General features: G+C 59.2%; 1 protein-coding gene across 5 annotated transcripts in view; it reads right to left on the reverse strand.

Annotated features, from left to right (window-relative positions):
- Positions 1-3,900: 3,900 nt before the first annotated feature.
- RAB11FIP3 (RAB11 family interacting protein 3) overlaps positions 3,901-22,603 on the reverse strand; it is a 77,118-nt gene continuing 58,415 nt past the window's right edge. For 2 of the 5 annotated variants that reach the window (XM_082713623.1, XM_082713621.1), the window contains 9 exons: positions 17,904-17,939; positions 13,802-13,895; positions 12,989-13,092; positions 9,243-9,383; positions 7,142-7,223; positions 6,267-6,404; positions 5,905-6,060; positions 5,614-5,754; positions 3,901-5,542 (listed from right to left, as the gene is read on the reverse strand). In XM_082713623.1, the coding sequence (XP_082569749.1) occupies positions 5,429-5,542; positions 5,614-5,754; positions 5,905-6,060; positions 6,267-6,404; positions 7,142-7,223; positions 9,243-9,383; positions 12,989-13,092; positions 13,802-13,895; positions 17,904-17,939 (1,006 nt within the window). In that variant the 3' untranslated portion in view covers positions 3,901-5,428. The other 3 variants (XM_082713620.1, XM_082713622.1, XM_082713624.1) reach the window with 3 other exon arrangements.

Here is a 22,603-nt window from a genome sequence, read left to right on the forward strand (position 1 = left end):
AGCTCGGGGCGGGGCCCGGCGCGATGCGGATCGGGAGTTGTAGTCCTCGGATGTCCGCCAACAGACGCGGCGATCGGCTCCCTCCCCGGGTCCGCCGACTTCCCGGGCCGCTCCGCCCACCGGCCCCGCTGGAGACGGCCGAGCCCAGGGCTCCAGGCGGCGCTGCGTGTCAGGTTGTTGGAGCGGCGGAAGGGATGCTTCGAGGACAGAACTGCGACTACTACTCCCAGAACGTCACGCGCGGGAGAAAGGGGCGGGACCTTCATCCAGCCCCAGTCCCTGCGCTTCCGGCTGCGCCTCGCAGTCGAAGACGCCGGGCTCTGGCGGCTTCTCCCGGTCGCCTGGGCGAGCAGCCAGCTCTTCCCTGGCTCCCAGGTGTCCACGGGGTCCGCACAGCTGCGTAGCGCCCTCCCAGGGTTTCCCGACACCCCCTACCCCCCGCCCTCCAGCTGCCCCAGACCCCCTGCTCGGTTCCCCTCCAGGCTCCGGGGTCCCTGGCGCCCGTTTGGTGGGACCTACCTGGGTGGAGCCGCGGCCTTGGCACTTCCAGCGTGACCCTGTCACATTACTTCCGTGGGCCTCGGTTTCCTCCTCGGTACAAGACGGCGGAACGTGCCGGCATCCGCGGAGCGCTCGGCCAGGTACCTGGCGGGAAGACCCCTAGCCCTGGGAGGCCGGTGTCGCTCCGCGGGGCCTCTGAACCGGACCCACCCGCCCAACGCCGAATTGACAAAAGAGCCTCCTAGGTCAGACCTCTTTCTCAAGGTCCCGCTGTGCAGCTTGAGGTCGCTGACAACCAGCACTCACGGAACCGGAGGCCCCGCGCAGCCTGCATGTTTGGGAGACAGCCAGACCTGCAGCGAGGCGGCTCATCCGAGGCTAGCGCAGCGCGGGGAGGCTGTAGGGCGGGAAGACGGGACCGGAGGGCAGAGCCCGGAGGACTCGGGCGCTCGGGGGCACGGATTGTGAGAGAGACACTGAAGCAAGGCATGTCTGCTAAGAGGGATTCAGGGAGAGTGGTAGTGCCTCCAGATTGGGCCGAATTTTCCAAGTGGAAAATTGGGTCATATTTGTTCTAAGTGCTCAGAAAGTCCGCTGACCTCAGTAGGACCTACAGGGACAAGGCTCAGTGCTCCCAGGAAACCCCCTCTCTCCAGTAGCTGCAGCACGGGCGGAGTTGCTTCCAGAGCCCTCTAAGCAGCAAGCTTCTGGGGACAGCTGTACAGGGACTTGGCCTGCCCCTAGCTTCTTCACCTGAACGGTGATAGGTGGTCTCTGACCTTGTATGGCTGTGGAATCACATGAGTGGTCAGGGTCAAGGGCAGTCACGGGGGGGGGGGGGGGGGTGTGCGCTCAGTAACCACAGCTCCCCCTACCCACCACCATGGACACTGGCTGGGGTGGCTGTTGGACTGCTGGTCCTCAGCCTGTAACCTCCTAAGGAGAACAGCTGAAACTGAAGGGAGATTCCTGCCCACTCACTGCAGGTTTCAGAGTCATGGTCTACAGGGGTGGCGGGGTGGGTGGTGGAGGGGGTGGGTGTAGGAGCATTGCCTTCCCCCGGGAGGGGCCAAGGCCTCTTGTTGGAGGGGTGGGGAGAAAGCCCAGTCATCCCAACAGGGGTCAGGAGCAGTCTTCGGGACTGGAGTTGCTCGGTGTTGGAAAGGAGCCTCCTGAACAAGGGCTGGGAACAGTGTCTGTTGGCGTTGGTGGGAGGCAATGGTTCATGCTTCCCTGTGCCTATGGAGTTCTCTGCTTTGGGACCCAAATGGCCCAATCAGACTGGAGATTCTAGTGGGACTGGGGCTCAGGGACCTTCAGAGGTGGGACGTACATGCTGGAGGCTAGGTGGGCCAAATGCAGGCAGGATTCCCTGTGCTGAGACACGCAACCTGTGTTCTGGCCAGTTTTAAGGAATGACCCATCATTGCCTTTTTTGTGAACCACCCCTTGCCCCACCCCTTCCCCTGCCTGGCTTAAAAGGAGAAGAGATCCCATATAAGGAAAAATCCCCATATAAGGAAAAAAGCAAGGGCCCTTCCCAGGGCCACCACCTCCAGGTCTCTGAGCTGCCAGCAGGTGGAAGGGCAGGTGCTGGGGCATCCTTCCTTTAGCATGGCTGGGTTGGGGCAGGGCCAAGGCAGGGGGTGGGCGGTGCTCAAGGGACAGCTGGAGGGACCAGATAGCCATGCCCCCACCCACCAGAAGCTGTCTTCCTTGCTTTGTGCTCCTCCATCATGCAGGACTGACCGACTTGGAGGGTTCAAGCAGTCCTCAACAGACATGAGCTGACTTCAGACAGGATCAGCCTGGGGGGCTTGTGGCCAGGTCACTTCAGGGTTAGGGTGGAGGGTCCCTACATGGAAGGGGTGCACTTGGGTCTGGGGGTGCCCTTCCTGGCTGGCACTGGGCACTGCTGTTTCCATTTATGGTGGATTTGTGAATGTTCTCCAGGCCCTGTTCCAGTGGATAACTATCTCCCCATCGGACCGGGGACCCTGGGAGGGCCAGGGCAGGGATCTCAGAATTGGCTGCTGGGGGGGCCAGACCATGGATAAGCCCCCATATGTTTAAGAGCATAAAACACCTGATGGAGCTAGGCCCCCTCCCTACCTGCAGCTTCTCCTAGGCAGGGGTGGGCCCTACGGGCTCCAGAGAGACAGGTAGGTGGAGAGCAGGTATCACCCAGTGCGTCCAGGCTGGGGACAAGTGTCTCCTGGATCTTCACTGACCCTAACTTGCCACGGCAGCACTTGGGCACCCCAGTGCTGAGCAGGCACTCTGTGCAGAGCTCCATCCAGTGGGAGCGTGTGGTTGAAGCCTGCATCCCAGGCCACAGCACAATGCCATCCCTCCCGGGCCCTAAGTTCTGCTGGTCCCACCTGTGGGCAGCAGGGCCCAAGTCCCGCTGATGGGCTTGCTAATGAGTGCACTGGGGCCTGTGCAGGGAATTACCTGCTCTGAGCGCCAGCACAGGCCAGAGTCTGGACCTTCACACACTCTCTAGACCCTGGGAAAGTAGCGGGGAGGTGGCTCTGGGCAGGAAGTTGGCCTTGGGCATGTCCATGTCCACACGCCAACAGCCCCCCAGGTTCACTCCTCACTGCCATCTCACACAGCATCCAGGACTCCCAGGCCTGACCTTGGCGGCCCCTGCTCACAAGCCACACTGTGTGCACTCACCATCGGCGTCAGGTTGTTGGCCCCATGGGCCAGCATACCTGGGCTCAAGCTGCTTCAGTGCCCTGCCGGATCGCTGAGGGTGGGATCCTTGGCCTTCCCTGAGCCTCAGGTGGTGCACGTGTCTCTGACGTGCAGGCAGCTAGCTCCATGCGAGGGAGGTGTTAAACGCACGGTTTGCTGCTTCGTGGATGCTTGGGCTGGGGAACTGACTTTGTGAACTTTGGGTAGCTCCCACTTCAAATTACATTTGCTCACTTACCCACGGAATCTTTTCACTACGTGCCCTTGATGATGGTGGTACCTGCACTCTCCCCCCAGCCCGACCACCTAGACTGACCTTCCTCATCTTTGAGCCAAACCCTGTGTTGAGCCTGTGCCCTCAGTTTGGGTACCATGCATGATGTCCTGGGGACATCACCAAGCCCCAGACCTGGGATGCAGCCCCTCAACCCAGCCTGCACTCGGTGTGTCCACCAGGAACACCCATGGCCCCAAAGGTCCTGACACGGCCTCACCCCAGGAGGGCCCCCTGGCTGAGCTCTGCTGGGGGTCCAGACTGGAGGTGCAAGCCTGGGACCTGTGGGAGGGGTCAGCTTGAACAGAAGCTCTCCTACGGAGCTCACATGGTCCAGAGCCCCCCAGATACCTTGGAGGGCCAGGCCAGGCCCGGGGCACCCCACCCAGCCCGCAGACCCCATGGAGGAAGAAGCCGGTCTCTGCGTGTATAGATAGCTTTAATCTTCAGTGAGACTGTCCTGGCCTTGCCCTTCAGCATCCAGGCTACCACGGCTCTGCCTGAAGTCTTTGTCCAGGGAAGGCAACAGGGTCACTGTGCACGTCGACGTCTGGGTGTCTGTGTGAAGCCTCTCCCGGCAGCCCCTATGTACAGTTACGGGACCACTGAGTGATGGACAGAGACAGACCCACATCTGTGTCACCGGGGCAGGGCTGGGCACAGAAAGCAGAGTTCCAGTATTTATTATCATACATATATATATTTTATGTGTATACACAGATAGTTTTCTCTCTTGGAAGTATTAAAAAATTGATCAACCTTCAATCTATAAAAAATACCTACTCTACATGATAGAAAAATCTCTCCTCCAAGTTTACACTGATTTACACCCAAGGCTTTCCCCAAAATGTACAATACGAGGCAACGTCTTAAATCTTAGTGTAGAAGGTGGGCCACATGGAGGACGGAGGGACGCAGGGCAACACACACACACACGCGCGCACGCAGACACACACACACACATGCCCTCTCACGCACACTTGCACACAGCAGTGGCCCGTCTGTGTGCAGGCCCAGCGGCCCCCGTGGTGGTGCGGTGCCTGGCAGTGGGGGCATAGAGCCAGGCAATGATTTCCTTAACGAAGCCCCCAGGCTGCTGGGAGGGCCCTGTTCTCCGTTCTTAATTGTGTGCTGGGAGAGCCAGCAGAGCTTGGCCGCCTGCAAAACCCAGCTTGGGGAAGGGCGGCCACTTCGACTTCCAACTCCCAGGGGAAACATGCACTCTGCGTAGGAAACCAGGACTCTCCCGGGGCAGCTGAGACCTGCCAGGGGAGGGGCTGCTCCAGGAGGCCAGGGGGGCCACCCCAGCCGGGAGGCAGTTTCTCACTAGGACGCTGCCTGCACCTAGGGTCACCAAGGCCAGCAACACCCACCCGGTCCAGAGAGCAGGCTCCGCATGGTGAGACTCTCAAATCCTGATTTCAGAAGAGAGGCTCCTGCCCCAGCCTCCACGGGAGGGTCTGGCACTGGACCGAAGTGATCCTCTGGACGGGAGCCAGCCCCGGGGAAGCTGGGACCCCCGCAGCTCCTAGCCAGACCCTGACGCGTACCGCCTCGGCTGCCTGTACTCAGCATGCCACCGCGTCTGGCGAGAGGGTCCTGGGGCCGCCCTGCTGTCGGGTGACGGCCTCTGAGCAGACCATGCAAAACCACCCTGGTGGGGACGCACCCTTCCTTCCCTGGTGGGCAGGCAGCAGTGGCGTCTGCCACATGGGAGGGAGCTCCCAGAGGGTTCACCTGAGCTGGAGACGTCGTCTCTGCATCTCTGCAGAGAGCAGCCCAGCCCCACCCTCTCCTGTGTGGGTACCAGCCCTGGGCTCCCATTCCTTCTCCCTCTGCAGACCCATCACTGCGCCCTGGCCCAACCACTGATCTCAGGTGCGTGCGTGCTGTGGCCATCTCCTGAGTGTGGGTGGGGTCCTGGGCCCACCAGGCTGGGCCTTCCTGCCTCTATTTGACCTCCAGGATGGATGGGTTGGTCTCCATGATGGCCACGATGATCCGGTCAATGTAATCCTGCAGCCGGAAGTTGATCTCCTCCTGCTTCTGAATCGCATCCATGAGCTGCAGAAAGAGCGGTGTCAGCGCCAGCCTGGTGCACAGACCATGGCACACGTGGCCGGGCCAGGCCTCACCTCATCTCGGGAGACAGAGCTGATCTCCGCGGCCAGGGACTCCGAGAAGGACGTGGAGAAGAGGTTCTTGGCACCCTGGATGCTCAGGTTGATGATCTGCCCGTTGAGCTCGTCATTTTGCTCCTTCAGGGTGCGGTTATCCTGGGTGGGAGGCACACCAGCAGCCTCACTCCTGTGGCCGGGACCCCACTGTGGCTGACCTGGCACAGGGACCGGCCAGAGGGGCTTCCAGCGCCCCAGCCCCCCGCATGCTCCCCGCCTCGTGCTGGGCCCAGGAAGTTTCTGCCGCACCTGCTTCAGCCGGCGGACCTCCTGCTCCAGCTCGCTCTCGCGGGTGCGGCTGTTGTACTCCTGCAGGCCCACGCTGCTGCCGCGGCCCCTCCGCTGCTCCGCCTCCAGCTTGAAGAGCTGCAGGTGCTCCAGCTGCTTCCGCAGGTCCTCGATCAGCTGCGGGCAAGCGTGGGTGAGCCGGGTTCCAGGCACTGAGGCAGCAAGTGCCAGCCCTCGGCGTCCTTACCTCTGGCTGCACCCAGTGCCCTTCCCAAACAGGAGGACGATGCCACACTTCCCAAACCCCTCCCGCCCAGCAGCCCTGCCTGGCAGGACCCGGTTACCGGCCTCGGGTCTCCGGACACAGAGGGTGCCAGGCTCACCTCCTGAGTTGCCTCCTTGTCCCTCTGGAACTGGTGCCTCTCGTGACTCAGCCTGTCCCCCAGCTTCCTCCGGTTCTCCTGCTCATCACTGAGCCGCAGGGACAGCTCTTCAATCTCATCCAGCAACTTCTGCTTCTCCTGCAACGGGAGGATGTCCACTGTGGCGTGCCCACCGGCTGCCCATTCGCACAGCTCTCCTGAGCGCTCTCAGCCCCTTGGGGTCAGTCCTAAAGGCGGCCCCTAAGCCACCCCATCATGACCGAGGTGCACACACCTCTGGGGGCACGCTGACCCTGGGCACCGAGTGCACGGGTGGGCCTGGAGAGCTCTTGCTGTGCGTGGCTGCAAAGGCCACAGGGACGGTTTCCAAGGGAGGCAGGGCAGGATGGACTGACGCTGGGGCAGGACCACAGTGGCTCTGCAGGAAGTGCTCAAAGGAGCCAGAGCCCATGTGGTCCTGGATGTCCTCAGGGTTCACAGCTTCCCAGGGGACCTTGGCAAGGAGGGGAGGAAGGGGGCAGAGGCCTCTCGAGTGAACACCCGCAGGACCAGGCATAGGGGGTCTAACTGAAGTGGGCCCTGAATTCAACCACACATCCATCTCAGCTGAACCTCTGAACCCAAGGACCCAAGTCTGTGGGGACGCTGGGATGTCAGGCAGGGACCAACACCCTCCAACAAAGTGATGGCCAGACCCAAGCTGTCCTTGTCCCTATCCCCGGGGCCTGTGGGCCCAGGGCCGTCCCACTCTAAGAACCTGTCAGTGACAGAGGGCAAAGGGCAGAGGAGCGCCCTGACGTTAGCCGGGCCGATGGCGTGCCCACCTGTCTCGGGGCCGAGCCCCACACGCTCAGCACTCCCAGCTGACTGCTCACCTCCTCCAGGCGCTCAATATTAGCCTTCAGACAGGGCGTACAGGACCTCAGCTCCCCATTCTCCTCGTCTAGCTGCTGCAGCCTGAGACACGAGAACAAGGCTGGGACCTCATGCCCAGGAAATGTGCCTCCCTGAGTCAAGGGAGGCTCCCTGTCCTGACAGCCACCCCGCGGGTCACCCAGGGACCCACAGAGGCTCCCCAGGAGGCCCCAGACCTTACGCATCACTCAAGTACTCTAGGCCCCAACTTTTCGTTAAACTAGGACGGTCATTAAATACACTAGATACACTTGTGGGTTTACACAAAAGCTGCAGACGCAGTGCAGGGTCCCTGTGGGCTCAGGCCCCCTTCCCGCAGGCCATTTACTCATTGCTGTGGTGGCTCTGCCGCCCACACAGCCACACTGGGACACACTAGTTCCCAAACCACCCACTGCACTTGATTTCCCACTGGTGCCCCTTCCCACCCCGGGGCCACATTGCACTGTCGCCGCATCTCCTTGGGCCCCTCTGGTCTGTGGCAGTCTGTAGGACCTCCTTGGCTCTTCGTGAGCTTGGTCATTCTGGGCAGTTCTTGTCCCATGTTTGCTCCGATGCCCCCACACTGGGTTTGTCTGGTGTTTCTGGGACGAGACGGGTCACAGAGGTGAGGCGCCCTTGTCACCAATCGAGTGCTGAGTCCACACGACTTGCCTCGGGCCTGGATCATCTGGTGAAGGTGTGTTTCCAGGTGTCTCCTCCTGCCGGTTCCCTGTCCCCTGGAAGCCGGTCACTGGGCCCGGTCCGTGCCCCAGGGAAGGGAGGACTCCGCTCCAGCCCCGGAGGACATCTCCCCGCATTACTGGGAATCCCTCAATGAGGAAGGCTCTTGTCTGCTCCTCACGTCTTCACCAGGGCTCACGTCGAGTGGGGCTCCGGGTTATGGTCCGGTAGTAGCATTAGTGTGTTACTCAAAGTGGTACAGCTTTGACCTCTGGGAGCCCTAGTCAGCTGCCCCATCACCGTGCGCAGATCCATGCTTCTCTGAGCACCTCCCTACTTTCTGACACGATGAGAAGTCCCGCTGGCCTCACTCCCATCCCAGCCACAGACTTAGCCCCTTCTCCAAGGAGCCTCTTCTCCGCTCCACAGTCCTCTCCATCCTGCTGCCTTCCATGGCCGTCTGTACTGCAAACCGTCTTCTTGGGCACCGCACTAGACTGGGGCCACACCAGAGAGGCCCTTATGCTGGGCTGACCTCAGGGCGCTGACCCCTCCCACCGTCCCCACCCCCAGGTAACTGTAGGAGGCTGACCGGATCCAGCCACACAGAGCAGGCAGCAGGTCTGCTCAGAAGCAGTGACATGGAGTCCTGCCCCGTCCCCCAAGGGCTTCACGACACCTGGTATACCTCGCTCCCCACCAAGCTGCTGCCCTGCTCAGAATCCCAGGGGAGAGGCTACCCGCACGCACAGACGAGGAACACACAGCCACGCTGTGCTGAGGCCCAGGAAAGAAGGTCCCCCAGCTGCCTGGGCCTGGCTGTGTCTGCTGGTGAGGAGGCCTCACGTCCGGGTGGTGGGCGCAGCCTGGAGGCCTGCTCTTGGAAAGGCCTCACAGGACTCCTCTTCCACCCAGTCGGCCGCACCCCCGGCCGAGGTGCTGGAGAGGACCGCAGGCCACAAGCCCTGGAGTCCTCCCAGTTCTCAAAGTGGCTCTGGCTCAGTGACCAAAACCCCTCACGGCCCTCAGGGAGGCGGTCTGACCAACCACTCTTCACTGGGAGCCGTCTGGGCCCCGTCCCATGACAGGAGGAAGCCCGGGGGGTGGGGGGTGGCGACCTGCGTTGGGGCAGCTGGTGGTCTCTCGCTCCCCCTGTGTGCTCCCCACAGGGCATGCTCCCCCAGCTTCTCTTCCCCGCTTCTCCAGACTCCTGAAGGCTCCCACCTCCAGATAAGCAGAAGGGGACCCCACCAGCCTCAAAAAGGATGAAGGACAGACTCCACAGGACACCGGGTAGGGTCTGTCCGCAAATTCTGAGCCTGAGTGTGGTTCACAGCTTTCCTCGCGTGGCTCCTCCCTGGCCTCTGCCGTCCACTCCCTCCCCGGGCGGCAGCCCACCTGGCCTGCAGGCTCTCCACCTCGATGCTCCGCTCTCGCTCCATCTTGCACATGAGCTCCCGGTGCCGCCGCGCCTCCTCCAGCGCCACCTCACAGGCTCGCAGCTCCTGCTCCTTCAGCTGCTCCTCGAGGGCATTGGCTCTGCGAAGGCAAAGGGGCGAAGGTAAGAGGCCTTCTGCTCCCTGCACCAGGGCCCCCCTGCAGGAGGGGCAGCAGAGATTCCCCCACAGGTCTGGCCAAGGGCGGTTCTGAAGCAGAGGACGTGCCCGCTAAGACAGCCTCTGCTTTCCACACCTGTACCCAGGGCCTCAGAACCAGTCTCTGTCGCTTTTGGGCAGTGCATCCCCCATCCCAGCGTGCGGGCAGGAGCCTTCCCAGTGGCACAAGCCCACCAGGTGCTACCAGTCCCGAGAGGAGCCCTCACTGACCCTGCGGGTGGCACACCCAGGTTGCCCATGGCAGAGGCAAGGGGATGGGTTAGTGAGGACATGAGGAAGAAGGGAATGTTCTTGTGGGGGCCCTGACACCGGTGCCTACCAGATCCCCACGGGCAGCCGCAGGACACAGGGACTGACCACCCCAAAGAGAAGGGCTCCAGTCCCTGCCCACAGAGCCCACACCTCCATGCACACAGGGCTTCTCAACCTCTTTCTGGTGCCTCACACCTAAGAGTGAACAGAGTGCCAGAGATCACAGACTCCATACAAAAGGTGTCGACACAAAAGCAGCCAAAACCATCAGAGAAAACACACCTCACACAGGAGAAAGCCCTATAATTCACACCTCAGAGTGTGTGACCTGCCCCACAGGGAACAGGAGCAGAACATCTGAAGTCAGAAAAAATTCAGTAAGAGAGGGCGCCTGGGAACTCAGCTGTCGGGCGCTTGCCTTCAAGTCAGGTCATGACCCCAGGGTCCTGGGATCGAGCCCTGCATTGGGCTCCCTGCTCACTGGAGTCTTCTTCTCCCTCTCCCATTCCCCCTGCTTGTGTTCCCCCTCTCGCTGTCTCTCTCTGTGTCAGATCAGTGAGTGAAATCTTTGGGAGAAAAAAAATCTGCAAAGTGGAGAAAAGAGACAAAAGCAAACACACATTTAAATAAATAAATAGGGAAATTCAGAGTGTTGAAAGAGAAGACCAAGGATATCACATTTTTCAAAAGAGGAAAATGGGGACACCTGGCAGACTCAGTCAGTTAAGCTGCTGCCTTCAGCTCAGGTCCTGATCCCAGGCTCTTGGGCTCGAGCCCCGCATCAGCCCCACGTCAGGCTCCTTGCTCAGCAGAGAGCCTGCTTCTCTCTCAGACTCTGTCTGCCCCCCTGCCTGCTTGCACGCGCTCTGACAGATAAATAAATAAAATCTTAAAAAAAAAAAAAGAGGAAAACCGGTGCCTGGGCAGCTTAGTCAGTTCAGCATCCAACCCTTGAGCTAAGCCCAGGTTGTGAGATCAAGCCCTATGTTGGGCTCCACAGTGGGTGTGGAACCTGCTTAAAAAGAGGGAAACGGCAGAATTAGAGAACAGGAAAGTAAAGAAAATGAGAAGAAACTTCCATAAGGTCTAACACATTTGATGAACAGATGTTCGGAGAGATAAGGAGATAGAACAAAACGTACAAAGAAATAATTCTGAAGACCTTCCTGAAGCTGCGGGGTATCTCAGAGATTTAAAGGTTGGAATCCTGTGCCATCACAGGAAATGGGGGGCCTTCCCAGTGTCCCAGGTGAGAGCCCAGACCCCACAGAGGGCACTGGCGCCCACCTGCCAACTTCCTGCTGTGGCTGCAGACGCAGCCCCACCCTCCGTGGGTGACACACTGCAGACACATGCGGACTGGCAGAGACCGCTCCTCTGCGCCCTCCCCAAGGAACCAGCCGGGGATGCCCTCCGCAGACAACGAGCGAGCCAGAGAAGAGGAAAACACAGGATCCAGAAAGCAAGAAGCCAAGCACGGGGGGGGGGGGGGGGGGGGCGCCTGGGGGCCCAGCTAGTTAGGCGTCGGACCCTGGGATGCGGCTCCATCGTGAGCTCAGGGTCCTGGGATGGAGCCCCACATCGGGCTCTGCAGTCGGTGAGGAGCCGCCTTGACCATTCTCTCTCGGCCGCACCCCTGCTCATGCACACTCGGGCTCTCTCCCTCCCTCCAAAATCAGTCATGTTAAAACAATCGGATGAACAAACCGCAAGCCTGAGAACCCGTGTGGGACCGCTGGGATGCCGGTAAAGGGGCAGCAGCCATGCAGCAGGCTAGAGACACTGTGAACATGAGGAACCCTCAAGAAGCAGCAGAAACATGTTTTTAGGAGAGCTCAGGAAACAGCCCAAGAAACACCCATAGGCTTGGACACGGCAGGCCATCGGGCAAAGGCCATGGACTTTCCACTCCATACGTAGGTAACTGGTAGGGCCGTCAGATCAGATGGAGCCTCACCAGACAGCCTGGCCCAGCCAGGTTTCCCTGGACACGGACAGGCAGGGGGACAAACATCCCCGAAGCCCCTCCGCGAGCACGCCGGGCCCACCCTCAGCTGGGCAGCAGGACCACATGGGCCGGCCCTGCTGGGAGAGCCTGGGCGGGGTGCAGGGTCCAGCCCAGGCTCTTGGCTGCACAGAGGACCTGCTGCAACTGTGCTAGTGGCGTGCGGGGGGCACCTGGTGGAACGAACCACTCGAACCCCCAGCCTCTGAAGAGCAGACTGCTGGCCCGACAGCAGAGCGAGGTCAGGGAAGCACGTGCCATCCAGGATAAAGCGTCACGGCAGGAGTCGAGTGAGCCATGGGGCCTGTGACCAGCCCTGCTGCCCGGGTCAGGGGCAAGCCTGTGGAGGCTGCAAGGGGAAGGGCCCTTGCCTGGAGTCACGGAGCGCAGCACTGATCCTCCTTCACGCCCTTGGGGCCACCCCACCCTCCGTCATATGCTCGCACACCCAGCTGCATGTCCACACAGCCCAGAGAGCGGCAACTCCCGAGCCAAGCCCCTGTGCCGCCTGGCAACATGCTGCCTTCAGCTGGGTATGTGTGGCACAAGCCGGTCTGTGACACGGAAAGGTGTGGGGGGTTAGGTCATGCCTCTCCCTCAGTGACACACTGCCCTCCTCAGCATGGGGCCCAACTGGGCCAGGCTGTGTGTCCTGCCGCTCGGCAGCTACCACTGTACTTCCACCTCTGCTGCCAAGAGCCTGCAAGGACCAGCATGCTTCCAGGGTCAGGCCCACACCCAGGGGCAGGGGGCTCTGGAGGCCCCACCCTTGCTGTCCCCACCTGTTGGCTCTGACAGCGGGCGTGGTGGCCCTCAGGACACAGTAGAGGGAAAGAGGAGGACGCCCATGCCTCAAACACAGCCATCAGCATGGAGCAACAAGCCCATCTCTGGCACGTCAGAGTCACGATGGGTTCTCAGGATCGGGGACAAGAGCTGGGGCCCACAGGAGAGGGTCCCAGTCCTCCCTCCCCAGGCGGCCTCTGCCAACTAGGAGGCCGGCCTCTACCATGTGCTCGGTGCGGGTGGTGTGGCTGCCGGCCTTGCCGGGCCTGAGAGCTGAGGAGGTGCTTCCCCTTGCTCTTTCCTCTGCGTCCTGAGGGGACTTGGAGGTGCCCAGAGCTGGCTCCCAGCAGCCAGCGGAGGGACAGCTCCAGATGGGAGCTGCACCTGTGGCAGCGGAGACCCTGCTCTGGGAGGTGCAGAGGGCCACGAGGGCCAGGCTGTCACACGGACAGATGACCACGACCACAGAGACCCTCCTGCCTCACCTGTGCACAAGCTGGAGGTTCTCCTGCCTCAGCCGGCTGTGCTGCTCCCCATTGGCAGCTGTGTCCTTCTCCAGCTCCGACACCCGCTTCTCCAGGAAGACAACCTTGGGAGTGACACAGTGGCCTCAGAGTCCAGAGGCAAGATAGCCTGCATTCCCAGCCCACTGTTTAGACGGCAGTGTCCACTAGGCCAGAGCTGGGTCCACCTTGTTCAAGGAGGAGGTGGGCATGGGTGTGGGGTGGGAACAGAAGGTGAGCATGGGGGGGATGAGAGGGAGAGAGCACGGGGGGAACGGGACGGAGTGAGCACAGGGGGATGGGAGGAGGTGGGGTGTACTCCCACCCCTTCTCATCTCCTGCTGAGCAGGCCCTCGGGAAGCTTGAGGTTGCTTCCACAGCGAAGTCGCCCTGCCCCAAGGAACGCACCCCACACAGCCTCTCTGGGAACTGCGAGTCCATAGTAGTCTGGCTCTGTGATTACCACCTGAAACCCTAAGAGCCTGCCTCCAGGGGCCAGGTGAAGGGTGCCTCTGAGCATCAGTGCGCCTGGATGGGCCCACAGACAAATAAAGGCGACATCTGACCTCTCAGCTCCCTCTCACACACAGCAGGAAATGTCCCCTTCCACCCCTGACCACTGGACAATGCCAGGACTGGCGGAGGAGCTAGTCACCCCTGATGGCACCATCACTGCCCCTCGGCCAAGCCATCACCCCATGTGGTCTGCACCCTGACATGGCAGCCCCCCAAGTGCCCCGAGACCTGGCTGTTCTCAGTAGGGGCCCTCCCTCCAGCCTGCACCCTGGGGCCCACCTTATCTGCAATGTCCTCCTCCATGCACTCCACTGGGTCCGGGGCGGGGTCCTGCAGGGTGTCCATGGTCAGGGCCGCTGACTGGTGCAGGTTCCTGAAGAGAAGAAACAAGAGGCCAGTCCAAAGAAGGACTTCCAGCAGAGCGGCGAGAGGCACGATCACGAGTTCTGGAAACATGGGGATTTCCAGGCCCATCTGAGAACCAGAACCCACGGCGCGGGCCCAGGTCTCTGCCAGCAGGGTCCTGGCAGGACGCTGCTGCCCAAGGGTCAGAAAGAGTCCCCGCTGCTCTCTGGAACCCGACCTCTCAGCCTCCTTCCCTGGCAACAAATGGGTGAAGGTACTTTGTCCTCAGTAATAAAAAATGACTTCATTCCCCTGTGATAGGAAATCATCTCCTCTTCTGCCATGGGCCCGTGCAACATTACTTCAGGATCCTGACTTCCAGATGCAGCGTCATCCACATGTTCAAACTTACTCCTCGTGGCAGGGACAGGGAGAGACCAGGGTCTCACCCAGGGTTTCTCAGGGGTCAAGCCTGGGAAGGTGCACAGACCCAACTGTCCTCTGCGGCAATAGGTCCAAGGGCCTAGCACCACAGGCGACAGGGCCCCTATCCCCCTGAACCACATCAGGAGCTCCCATGGGCCTGTGAAAACCCCCTCGATGCCCTCAGAACTCCTGCCTTGGCTCCTCAGTCCCTGGCCCCCTAGCAGGTGGTCAGCAAACACATGTGTGCAGTCCCTCTAGAGTCTTGTTGGCGGACACTCTAGCAGCTCTCACCCAGCTGCACTTCAAGCTCTCAGCACTGGCCCAGAGTACCAGCAGCGTGTCCCCCTGTGGCGACCAAGGCTCCAAACTGAGCAGCCTGATGTTCAGAGCTGTGTGTCTTTGACACAGCCGCTCCTCTTCCCTGAGCCCTACTTTCCCACGAGACTGGGGGTCACAAGCTAGGATGAGGAGTCAACGAGATTTTACAAAGAAACAGCTCCTGTGAAAGATGTAACGCAGAGTAAGAATTCAGTAAAACACTATTAAAATTACACAGAAGATGTCCATCACATAAAATTGTTATTAAATGTATGAAGTTCTGTTTTCTTTTTGGTATTGACTGAGCTTGTACATTCCTCAAATTTCTTCCAGAAATGTTCAAAGGGGAAAAAAAGGCAGCCGTCTTTACCCCTGAATGTGTCCGGGTGGACTGAACCCAAAGAGTCATCCTGTTTCTGTCCAGTTGCTGTTTCAAACGCCCATGATTTTGGCCCCACCAAGAGCTCCTAACATAAGTGCTGGGGCACCAGAGACCACCCTGCAGAGGAGCCACAGTCTGACCCGTCACCCCTTCCTGAGCTTCCAGAAGCTCACGGCCTCCCAAGGGCTGGACACGGGACAGGAAGGGGGCAGCTAGCATGTGGCCACTTCGGGCACTGCTGAGGGGGAGCGCCTCTTTCACATCAACCCACCCTCCCTCAGGAGACCCAGCAGGAGAAGGTGCCATGGGAGACGTCTGACGCACCAAGAATGCCCTCTGCCCTGTGGCAGTCCCACTGGCACTGCCCTTACCCCGCCTGGCCTGAGGCCAGCTCTGTGCGGCTGCCTCCAGGTCCTCACACACAGGCTGACCCCACAGCCACGCCCATGTGCGGTAAGCACACAGCCAGGTCATGGAGGCCAGAGCCAGTGATTCCAAACCCCACAGTCCTATCACAGGGCTGTGTACAAAGGCCTGAGTCACCATGAAGAGTAAAGTACCACGTATTTTGAGTTTACTTAGAATTCTAGTGCCAGTTTTAAGTGCAACATGGCAGCAGATCACAACCATGTGTGTGTGTGCACGTGCATGTGTGCGTACAGTCTGGAGAACAGGCTGTGTGTGAACCGTAACTACAGACACCTACGGACCGGGCTTTCTCACCAAAGTGTCTCTGCGAAGGGGAGCTCACATTCTCAGAGGCTGTTTCCAAGCAGCGGGCAGACGCACCCCAACAGCTGAGGCAGCACGGCCCCGGGGCCACAGGGCCCGGCCACAACCTTGATGTGGGAGGATGGGCGGAGGTTCTTACCTTCCCTCATCTCAGCCCCTTTAGCGTCTGTGGGGTGAAACACGGATAGGGGGAGGAGGCAAGCAATGCCAAACGTGTAATCCCTGTGGGGTCTGGAACAAACATCGTGTTCCCTGGAGTCTGATGCCCTCTACAAGGGGGCTGGTGAGAACGAGTGCAGAGGAGGGTGGGTGACCTTCACTTCTGCTGGGTCCTAAGCCCCTAGGACTACAGAGATCAGCAGGAGGCTCACACGCCACACACAAGAGAGGAGGTGTAGGGAAGGGGCAGGAGGGCTGCAGCCGCCACCTGAGACCGCACTGGAGGGTTCGAGACCACAGCTCACAGAGGGGGGCCCACAGACAGCAGACACACCCACCCATAGCCCAGCACGGAACCCCAAAGGCCGACAGCCAGGCCTGATTCCTCTCTGGGAAACCAGAAGGCAGCGAGACTGTCCACACCACACACCCGCCAGCAGCTGCGAGCAAGAACTTGAACAAGACAGACAAGGACACAGGGAAGAAGAGATGGGGAGAAAAAGCTTGTGGCTCGTCAAAGGAGGGGCCAGAGTGGACCAGTGTGGGGGAAGCAAGGATGAGGTGGTTAAGGCCACACCCAGGGGTTTCACAGGGAGGATGGGGGACAGACAACCCTATCAACAGCTCGAGAAAGGTTCCTGGGACGAAGGGTGGAAACGATCTGTCGGTCTGCCCACCATGATTAATGGGAAGAAGGACTCACAAGACTCATCGTAGAGACTCTGAACTTCAGGGGCAGAGAAGACATGTGAAAAGCTTCTGGAGAAAAGGACACAGAGATAACCAGCAAACCTCAGGGTCCAGGCAGCAGCCCTAGTGCTGGAAGGTGTTGAGCAGTTCCTGCAGAATCTGGGAATGGGAGGGGTTCGCAAGCTATAATTCTACACCAAGCCAAAAGATGGGAGGAAAGCACCCAGCAAGATCTCAGAAATGGATTTCCAGGGCACCTGGGGGGCTCAGTGGCTTAAGCCTCTGCCTTTGGCTCAGGTGATGATCTTGGGGTCCTGGGATTGAGCCCCGCATCGGGTTCCCTGCTCAGTGGGGAGCCTGCTTCTCTGTCCCTCACCCTGCTCATGTTCTTACTCTTTCAAAAAAATAAAATCTTTAAAAAATAAAAATTTAAAAAATATTATCTCCAGGGCACCCCTTTTCTTAAGGAGGAGTAAGACGAGCGGACAAGAACACAGATGAGAAACATTAAGAAGGATCCGGGCGCGAAGCGACAAGCGGGGAAACAAGTCCTGGCGCACACACAGGGGCCGCAGGGCCGGGGGGTGCTCTGTGCAGGGGCGCAGGGGTGCAGGGGCACAGTGAGAAGGCGGACCAGTAGCGATACCACAGCCATCACTGCCTCTGGAAGAAGACGTGTCTGAGAAAGGACATAAGTGAGCGTCCCGCGGCGTCCTGTGAAGGATGTGGTCACCGGACAAGCCCTGCTGAAACTGTCCCCAGAGCCAGCCTGGCGGGGCGGGTACCCACTGCCGCCGTCTATCCCTGCAGGAGGCCTGCAGGAGGCCAACAGGTGGACCCCAGCTGGAAGGTGCAGAAATGGCCACAAGCGCGTGTTCTTCAGAAACGCGGTGTTAGGCATATGTCCTCCCCCTCCTCCTCAGCCTGGAGAGCCAGAGAGGAGCAGAGCCACTGGAGGAGGCCGACCCAGAACCCAGACCTGGGCTCCGCCATGACCCTCGCAGATGCTACCGTGGGCTAGTGGACAGCAGACACCTGGGGATGCCCCAGCCCGGCCCGGACCTCACAGCGAAGACGCGGTAAGAAGGGCGCCACGCCAGAAGCCTCCAGCACAAACCTCCCCACCGCAGGCCAGGGACTGCTCACAGCGGCGGCTATTCTTTTCAGAACTCACCCCTGAGAATTACTTTCAGTCCCAACTGCGACAAGTGACTTCCAAAGGTGTCAGAAAGTACCTTGGAGAATGGTACTTCCAAACACGTTTGTAAAGAGCTGTGGTCAGTGATAAATCTCGGAAGGACATCTCAGTGAATAACGAAGGTCTCCTACCTTGCCACCTTCCTGCTGGAGAGCCGCTTCACTGGACTGTGCAAAATCAAAACAAACAGGAAAATCATGTCAGAGAACAGACGGGGAGGAATGGGAGGAAACAGGAAACACAGGCTGAAGAGATATGGGGTGGGGTGCATGTTCACAGGCAGGCAGCGCCTGCCCCCAAGGCCAGCACCATGCACAGAAAGGCCTGCTCAGCAAAGCACTCGGAGACACGGGAGCAATCTCAGGGCCTCGCCAAGGCCAAGGCAAGTCACATTACTCCCACAGAAACCCTGGACAGAGCCACGACCAGACCTCAGCTCAGAAGCCGAGTCCAGCACCGCACCCACCTGCCACCGTGCTGGGTCTGAGCTGCCAGCCACTGCCACGCCCCAAATGCACCCCCACCCATCACGTGGCCATCAGCGGCCTCCACACGAAACGGGACACAGGCCTGTTGGTGACAGGAAAGTTCTGTCATCAAGCTTTGACTTAGGCAGTGAAACCACAGGGTCCAAAATCCCGCCTGGCGGCGACCTGGAGGCCCCTTCTGCGGCCACTTCTGCGGCAGTAAGTACGGTCAACCATGTGTCGTCTGGCAAACAGAACATCTGCAGTGGCCAAAAGGGCCGAACTTACCTTACCGTTCACTTCTGAAGTCCAGAGTTGTTGTTGTTTTAAGATTTTATTTACTTATTTGCGAGAGAGACAGATGGTGAGCATGGGTGAGACAGCATGGGGCAGAGAGAAAGGGAGAAGCAGACTCTGCTGAGCAGGGAGGGAGCCCCATGCAGGATGCATCCGGGACCTGAGACGGTGACCTGAGCCGAAGGCAGACACCTCACCCACTGAGCCAGCCCCTAGTTTTCTTCTCCAACGCGACTGCTACGCCACGGGCCGGCCCACGAGGGGCAGCTCTCCCTCCGGCACCAGAACCAGCCGTGGCGCGCCTCCCTTCAGCTGAAACTCTCACACACACTGCAACTCCCTCGCGGCCCAGGCCAGGGACGGCCCAGCAGAGTCAGCTATGCTGCCTCCCACCTCGATTCCCACCTACTTGCTCTGTAGAAATGGATCTGGGCCCCTCGCCAATTCTTCCTCTGCAGTTTCTACCAGTAGAGGGTGCTGGAGGGCTCCCACATGTCCATGTGTCTACCTGTCCTCTTGTCCTAGGGACATCTGGTCCATCCGGGCCCAGATCCCGCGCGGTGGCGTCCTCTCAGCTCCACCGGGAGTTCCCTCTCAGAGCACCTCTGCTGAGGCCCTTCCTCGTGAGGCCTTCTGGCAGCCAGAGGGCAGACTTCCACCACGATCCAGAAGGTAAGCTCCGGACAAGTCCCCCGGTGTGGGGAGCAGCTGAGCTCCCCCGCTGGCGGCGGCTGCCCCTCAGAACCGCTGTTGGAGCAAGCCCCCTTCACTCTCAGCGGCCGGCGTCTCGTCATAGTCCCCACATGCGGTTCCTCCTCGTTAAAGCTCCTCGTGTGAACCACTGTGTGCTCCCCTCTCCTGGCCGACTTCCTCTGAGTGGCAAGGGAGTCAGGGTACATAGCGACCTCGCACAGACTGTACCGCCAGTCCGGTTTTGAGGTTTGTAATTTGAAAATAGGCTTTATACTCTTGATTTCTTAATATTCTTACTAATTTTTACAAAACGAATCTTTTCATAGAGGCTCCCAGGTATCTGGAAAACAGAATCGGCACTATAGATAGGCATGTTCTGAGGTTCAGTGGGTAGAAAATATATTTGACAGGGGCACCTGGGCGGCTCAGTGGTTAGGCCTCTGCCTTCGGCTCAGGATACGATCGCAGGGTCCTGGGATCGAGCCCCACATCGGGCTCCTGGCTCAGCGGGGAGCCTGCTTCTCCCTCTGCTGTTCCCCTTGCTTGTGCTCACTCTCATTCTCTCTCAAATAAATAAAATCTTAAAAAGAAAGGAAGGAAGGAAAGAAAGAAAGAAAAATACGTTTGACTTCAAAGCTTCCAGACACAGTTAGGACTGAATCACTTTTTACCATCCACAAACCAAAACCAAACACTTTGATTTCATGACAATTCCATGGAAACCAACAAGCAAGATTTCGGTCTTCTTCACTTCAGTGTTGGGAATAAGTTTCCCCACAGCTGTGTTGTGGCTCCAGTGATGACTTTAATGGCACATGAACCCACCTTGACTGGGTTTTCCTCGGAGAATGGCTGAGACTGTGCACAAGGCCCCACAGAACTTGCCAGCTGCATGGGGACGCACCTCAAGCTCCCCCTCAAAAGCCCCAACAGAGGCAACTGTGGCCATGCTGAGGCAGGTTCTCAGCACAGAAAAGACCACTCCAGAAACGAGAGACCGGACCCACCTCTTTGTGCTGACCCTCAAACACAGACAAGCATTCCTGTACTCGAACCCACGACAGCAGGACAGCAGGTCTCTGTATGGAAGGCCAGCTGGAGGGACCTTCCAGGAGCGCACCCAGCTAAACACATGCTACGTGAAGTGAAAGAATGGTTTTCCCTATGATAGAGGCCAGGAGGTCTCTGAAGTCCCCCAGAAGGCTAGGTGCTGTCAGTACCACCGGGACCCCCCCAGATCCCCTCGGGAAGCTGCCAAATGGCCACACAGAATCTTCGCCACTCGACTGGGCATGTGCTGGGCTGCAGCCTGTGCTGCGGGTGTCACCCAGAACCCGAGAAAGGGGCTGAAGACAACAAAGTGGCTCCACCAGACAACAGGCAGGTCCACGGGTACAGCAGGGCTGCCGACCACAGCGACCTGCCAGGAAGCCTGAGCTGGCCTTGGCCGCAGGCTCCTCAAGACAGGGGAACAGTCTGCAAAAGACAACTTCTCCAAACACACTGAAACCGTCAGGATGGCTGGCCTTTCTGCCACACGTTCTGTAATTTGCAGCGGCACCAGGCCCCTCTTCCAGGAAGCCACTCCAGACTGCCACCCGGGAGCACACAGCCCTGATCAGCACCTAGCATCCTGCCCTGGCCAGCGTGCATGCTCTCTGTGGCCCGCACCCCCTCTGCCGGGCTGGCGCTGCGTGGCACGGAGCCAGCCACACAAGAAGCTACATCAACAACACGCTCAGACATGTGAACACGGACACACCCCTTGGACCCAGTCTCTTTAAGTGGAGCGTATCAAGTTGTGGGGAGCCAGCAAAAGGAAACCATCTCCTTCTGGAGCGTTGACCTGAGTAGGGTTGGGGATGGAGGACGGAGAGGCAGGCAAACACTCAGACACAACCCAGAACTGGGAGACGGGGAAGAGGGACAGAATGGGGACCGACCAAGGCCGGGGGCAGCAGGCACATGCTGGCTCCTGGGTACCCATCAAAAAACAGGGTAGCAAAGCTGGGTATTCTGGTAACAGAGTCTGAGGCAGCCTCACAGAAAAGGGTCCCAGGGTCACGTGACTGGCTCAGTCAGCAGAGCATGTGACTCTTGATCTTGTGGTTAGGAGTCTGAGCCCCAAGTTGGCTGTAGAGAGGCTGTAAAAATAAAAAATCTTTAAAAAAAACAAAAAAAGGAGGTTCATGAAAAGGCTCACATGATTTAAACATACACTCCTGAAAGCTATTTACAAATCTATTTTGGGGGGTTTTTTGGAGAGCCAGAGGGCATGAGCTATGGAAGGGGCAGAGAGAGGGTGAGAGAGAATCCCAAGCAGACCCCATGCAGACTGTGGAGCCTGACGTGGGGCTCGATCTCCCAATCCTGAGATCATGACCCTTGCCAGATTCAGGAGTCAGATGCTGAACAAAGCCACCCAGGGACCTCGACAAATTAGTTTCTAAGGACCAAATGTTACTTTAAATTTCACAAAGCCCTTTCATGTGACTCTCAGTTAAGGAAATCTTGCAGTAAAATGAGGACAGTATCTCCTTTGAGGCGCAGACACGCTTTCACACACTGGATTTCCTCACAAGGGACACAGTGTGTGAAGCCAGCTTGCTCCCATGGGACCAGAAGCGGTGGCTCGGATGGAGGCATGCACACAGACCAAGGAGGGCAGAGGGCACCAGACACAGGCTCAGCTCATGCGGGGCCGGGGACAGGGCGGAGGAAGAGTCCCACTGCCGGCACACTCGTCTTTTGGCGGCAGTGGCACCCATGGCCAGAGCCACCGGCCAGAGTGCGGCGACCTAGACTCTCCCTCCGTGTAGACAAAGAGCACGGCCAGGCACCAGACCGTTACCTATTCTGTTCAAGATCATTCAGGCGAGCGGAAAGATCCTCGAGGCGGTTGATCTGCTTGTGGCACTGGCTACAGTAAAACTCAAAAGCCTCGTCAGTGAGGATGCAGTGCAGCTTCGCGGCCAGCGGGTCGGTGCTAGAGAGACGAGAAGTGTCCGCTCAGGACACAGTGCGCACCCCAGGCTGTCTGCCACTCCATGGAGGGGCTGGACAGAAGCATGCTGTCAGGTGCCCGGCTGTGTGGGATTCTGGCTCTTTCCTTCAACTGCCGGGAGCCCACCTCCCTCAACATCACCTCCAGGACCGGTGACACGCACCAGCTCGAGCAGCAGGGTACCTGGCCACACACCTGCTCCTTCCTGGTCAGGTGCTTAGAGGAAACAGGTGTGGCCCACGGGCTTCATCGTAAAACAAAAAAGCTTCTCTAACAAGTAAATGGCCGGACATACTACTTTCTCCTTTGTCCAAAACACATCAACAGGAGGGCAAAGCACAAGGGGGGGTCTCAGTTCTGGGACTGGAGC

Source organism: Mustela nivalis (assembly GCF_964662115.1).
Source record: "Mustela nivalis genome assembly, chromosome: 19".
Taxonomy (NCBI): Eukaryota; Metazoa; Chordata; class Mammalia; order Carnivora; family Mustelidae; genus Mustela; species Mustela nivalis.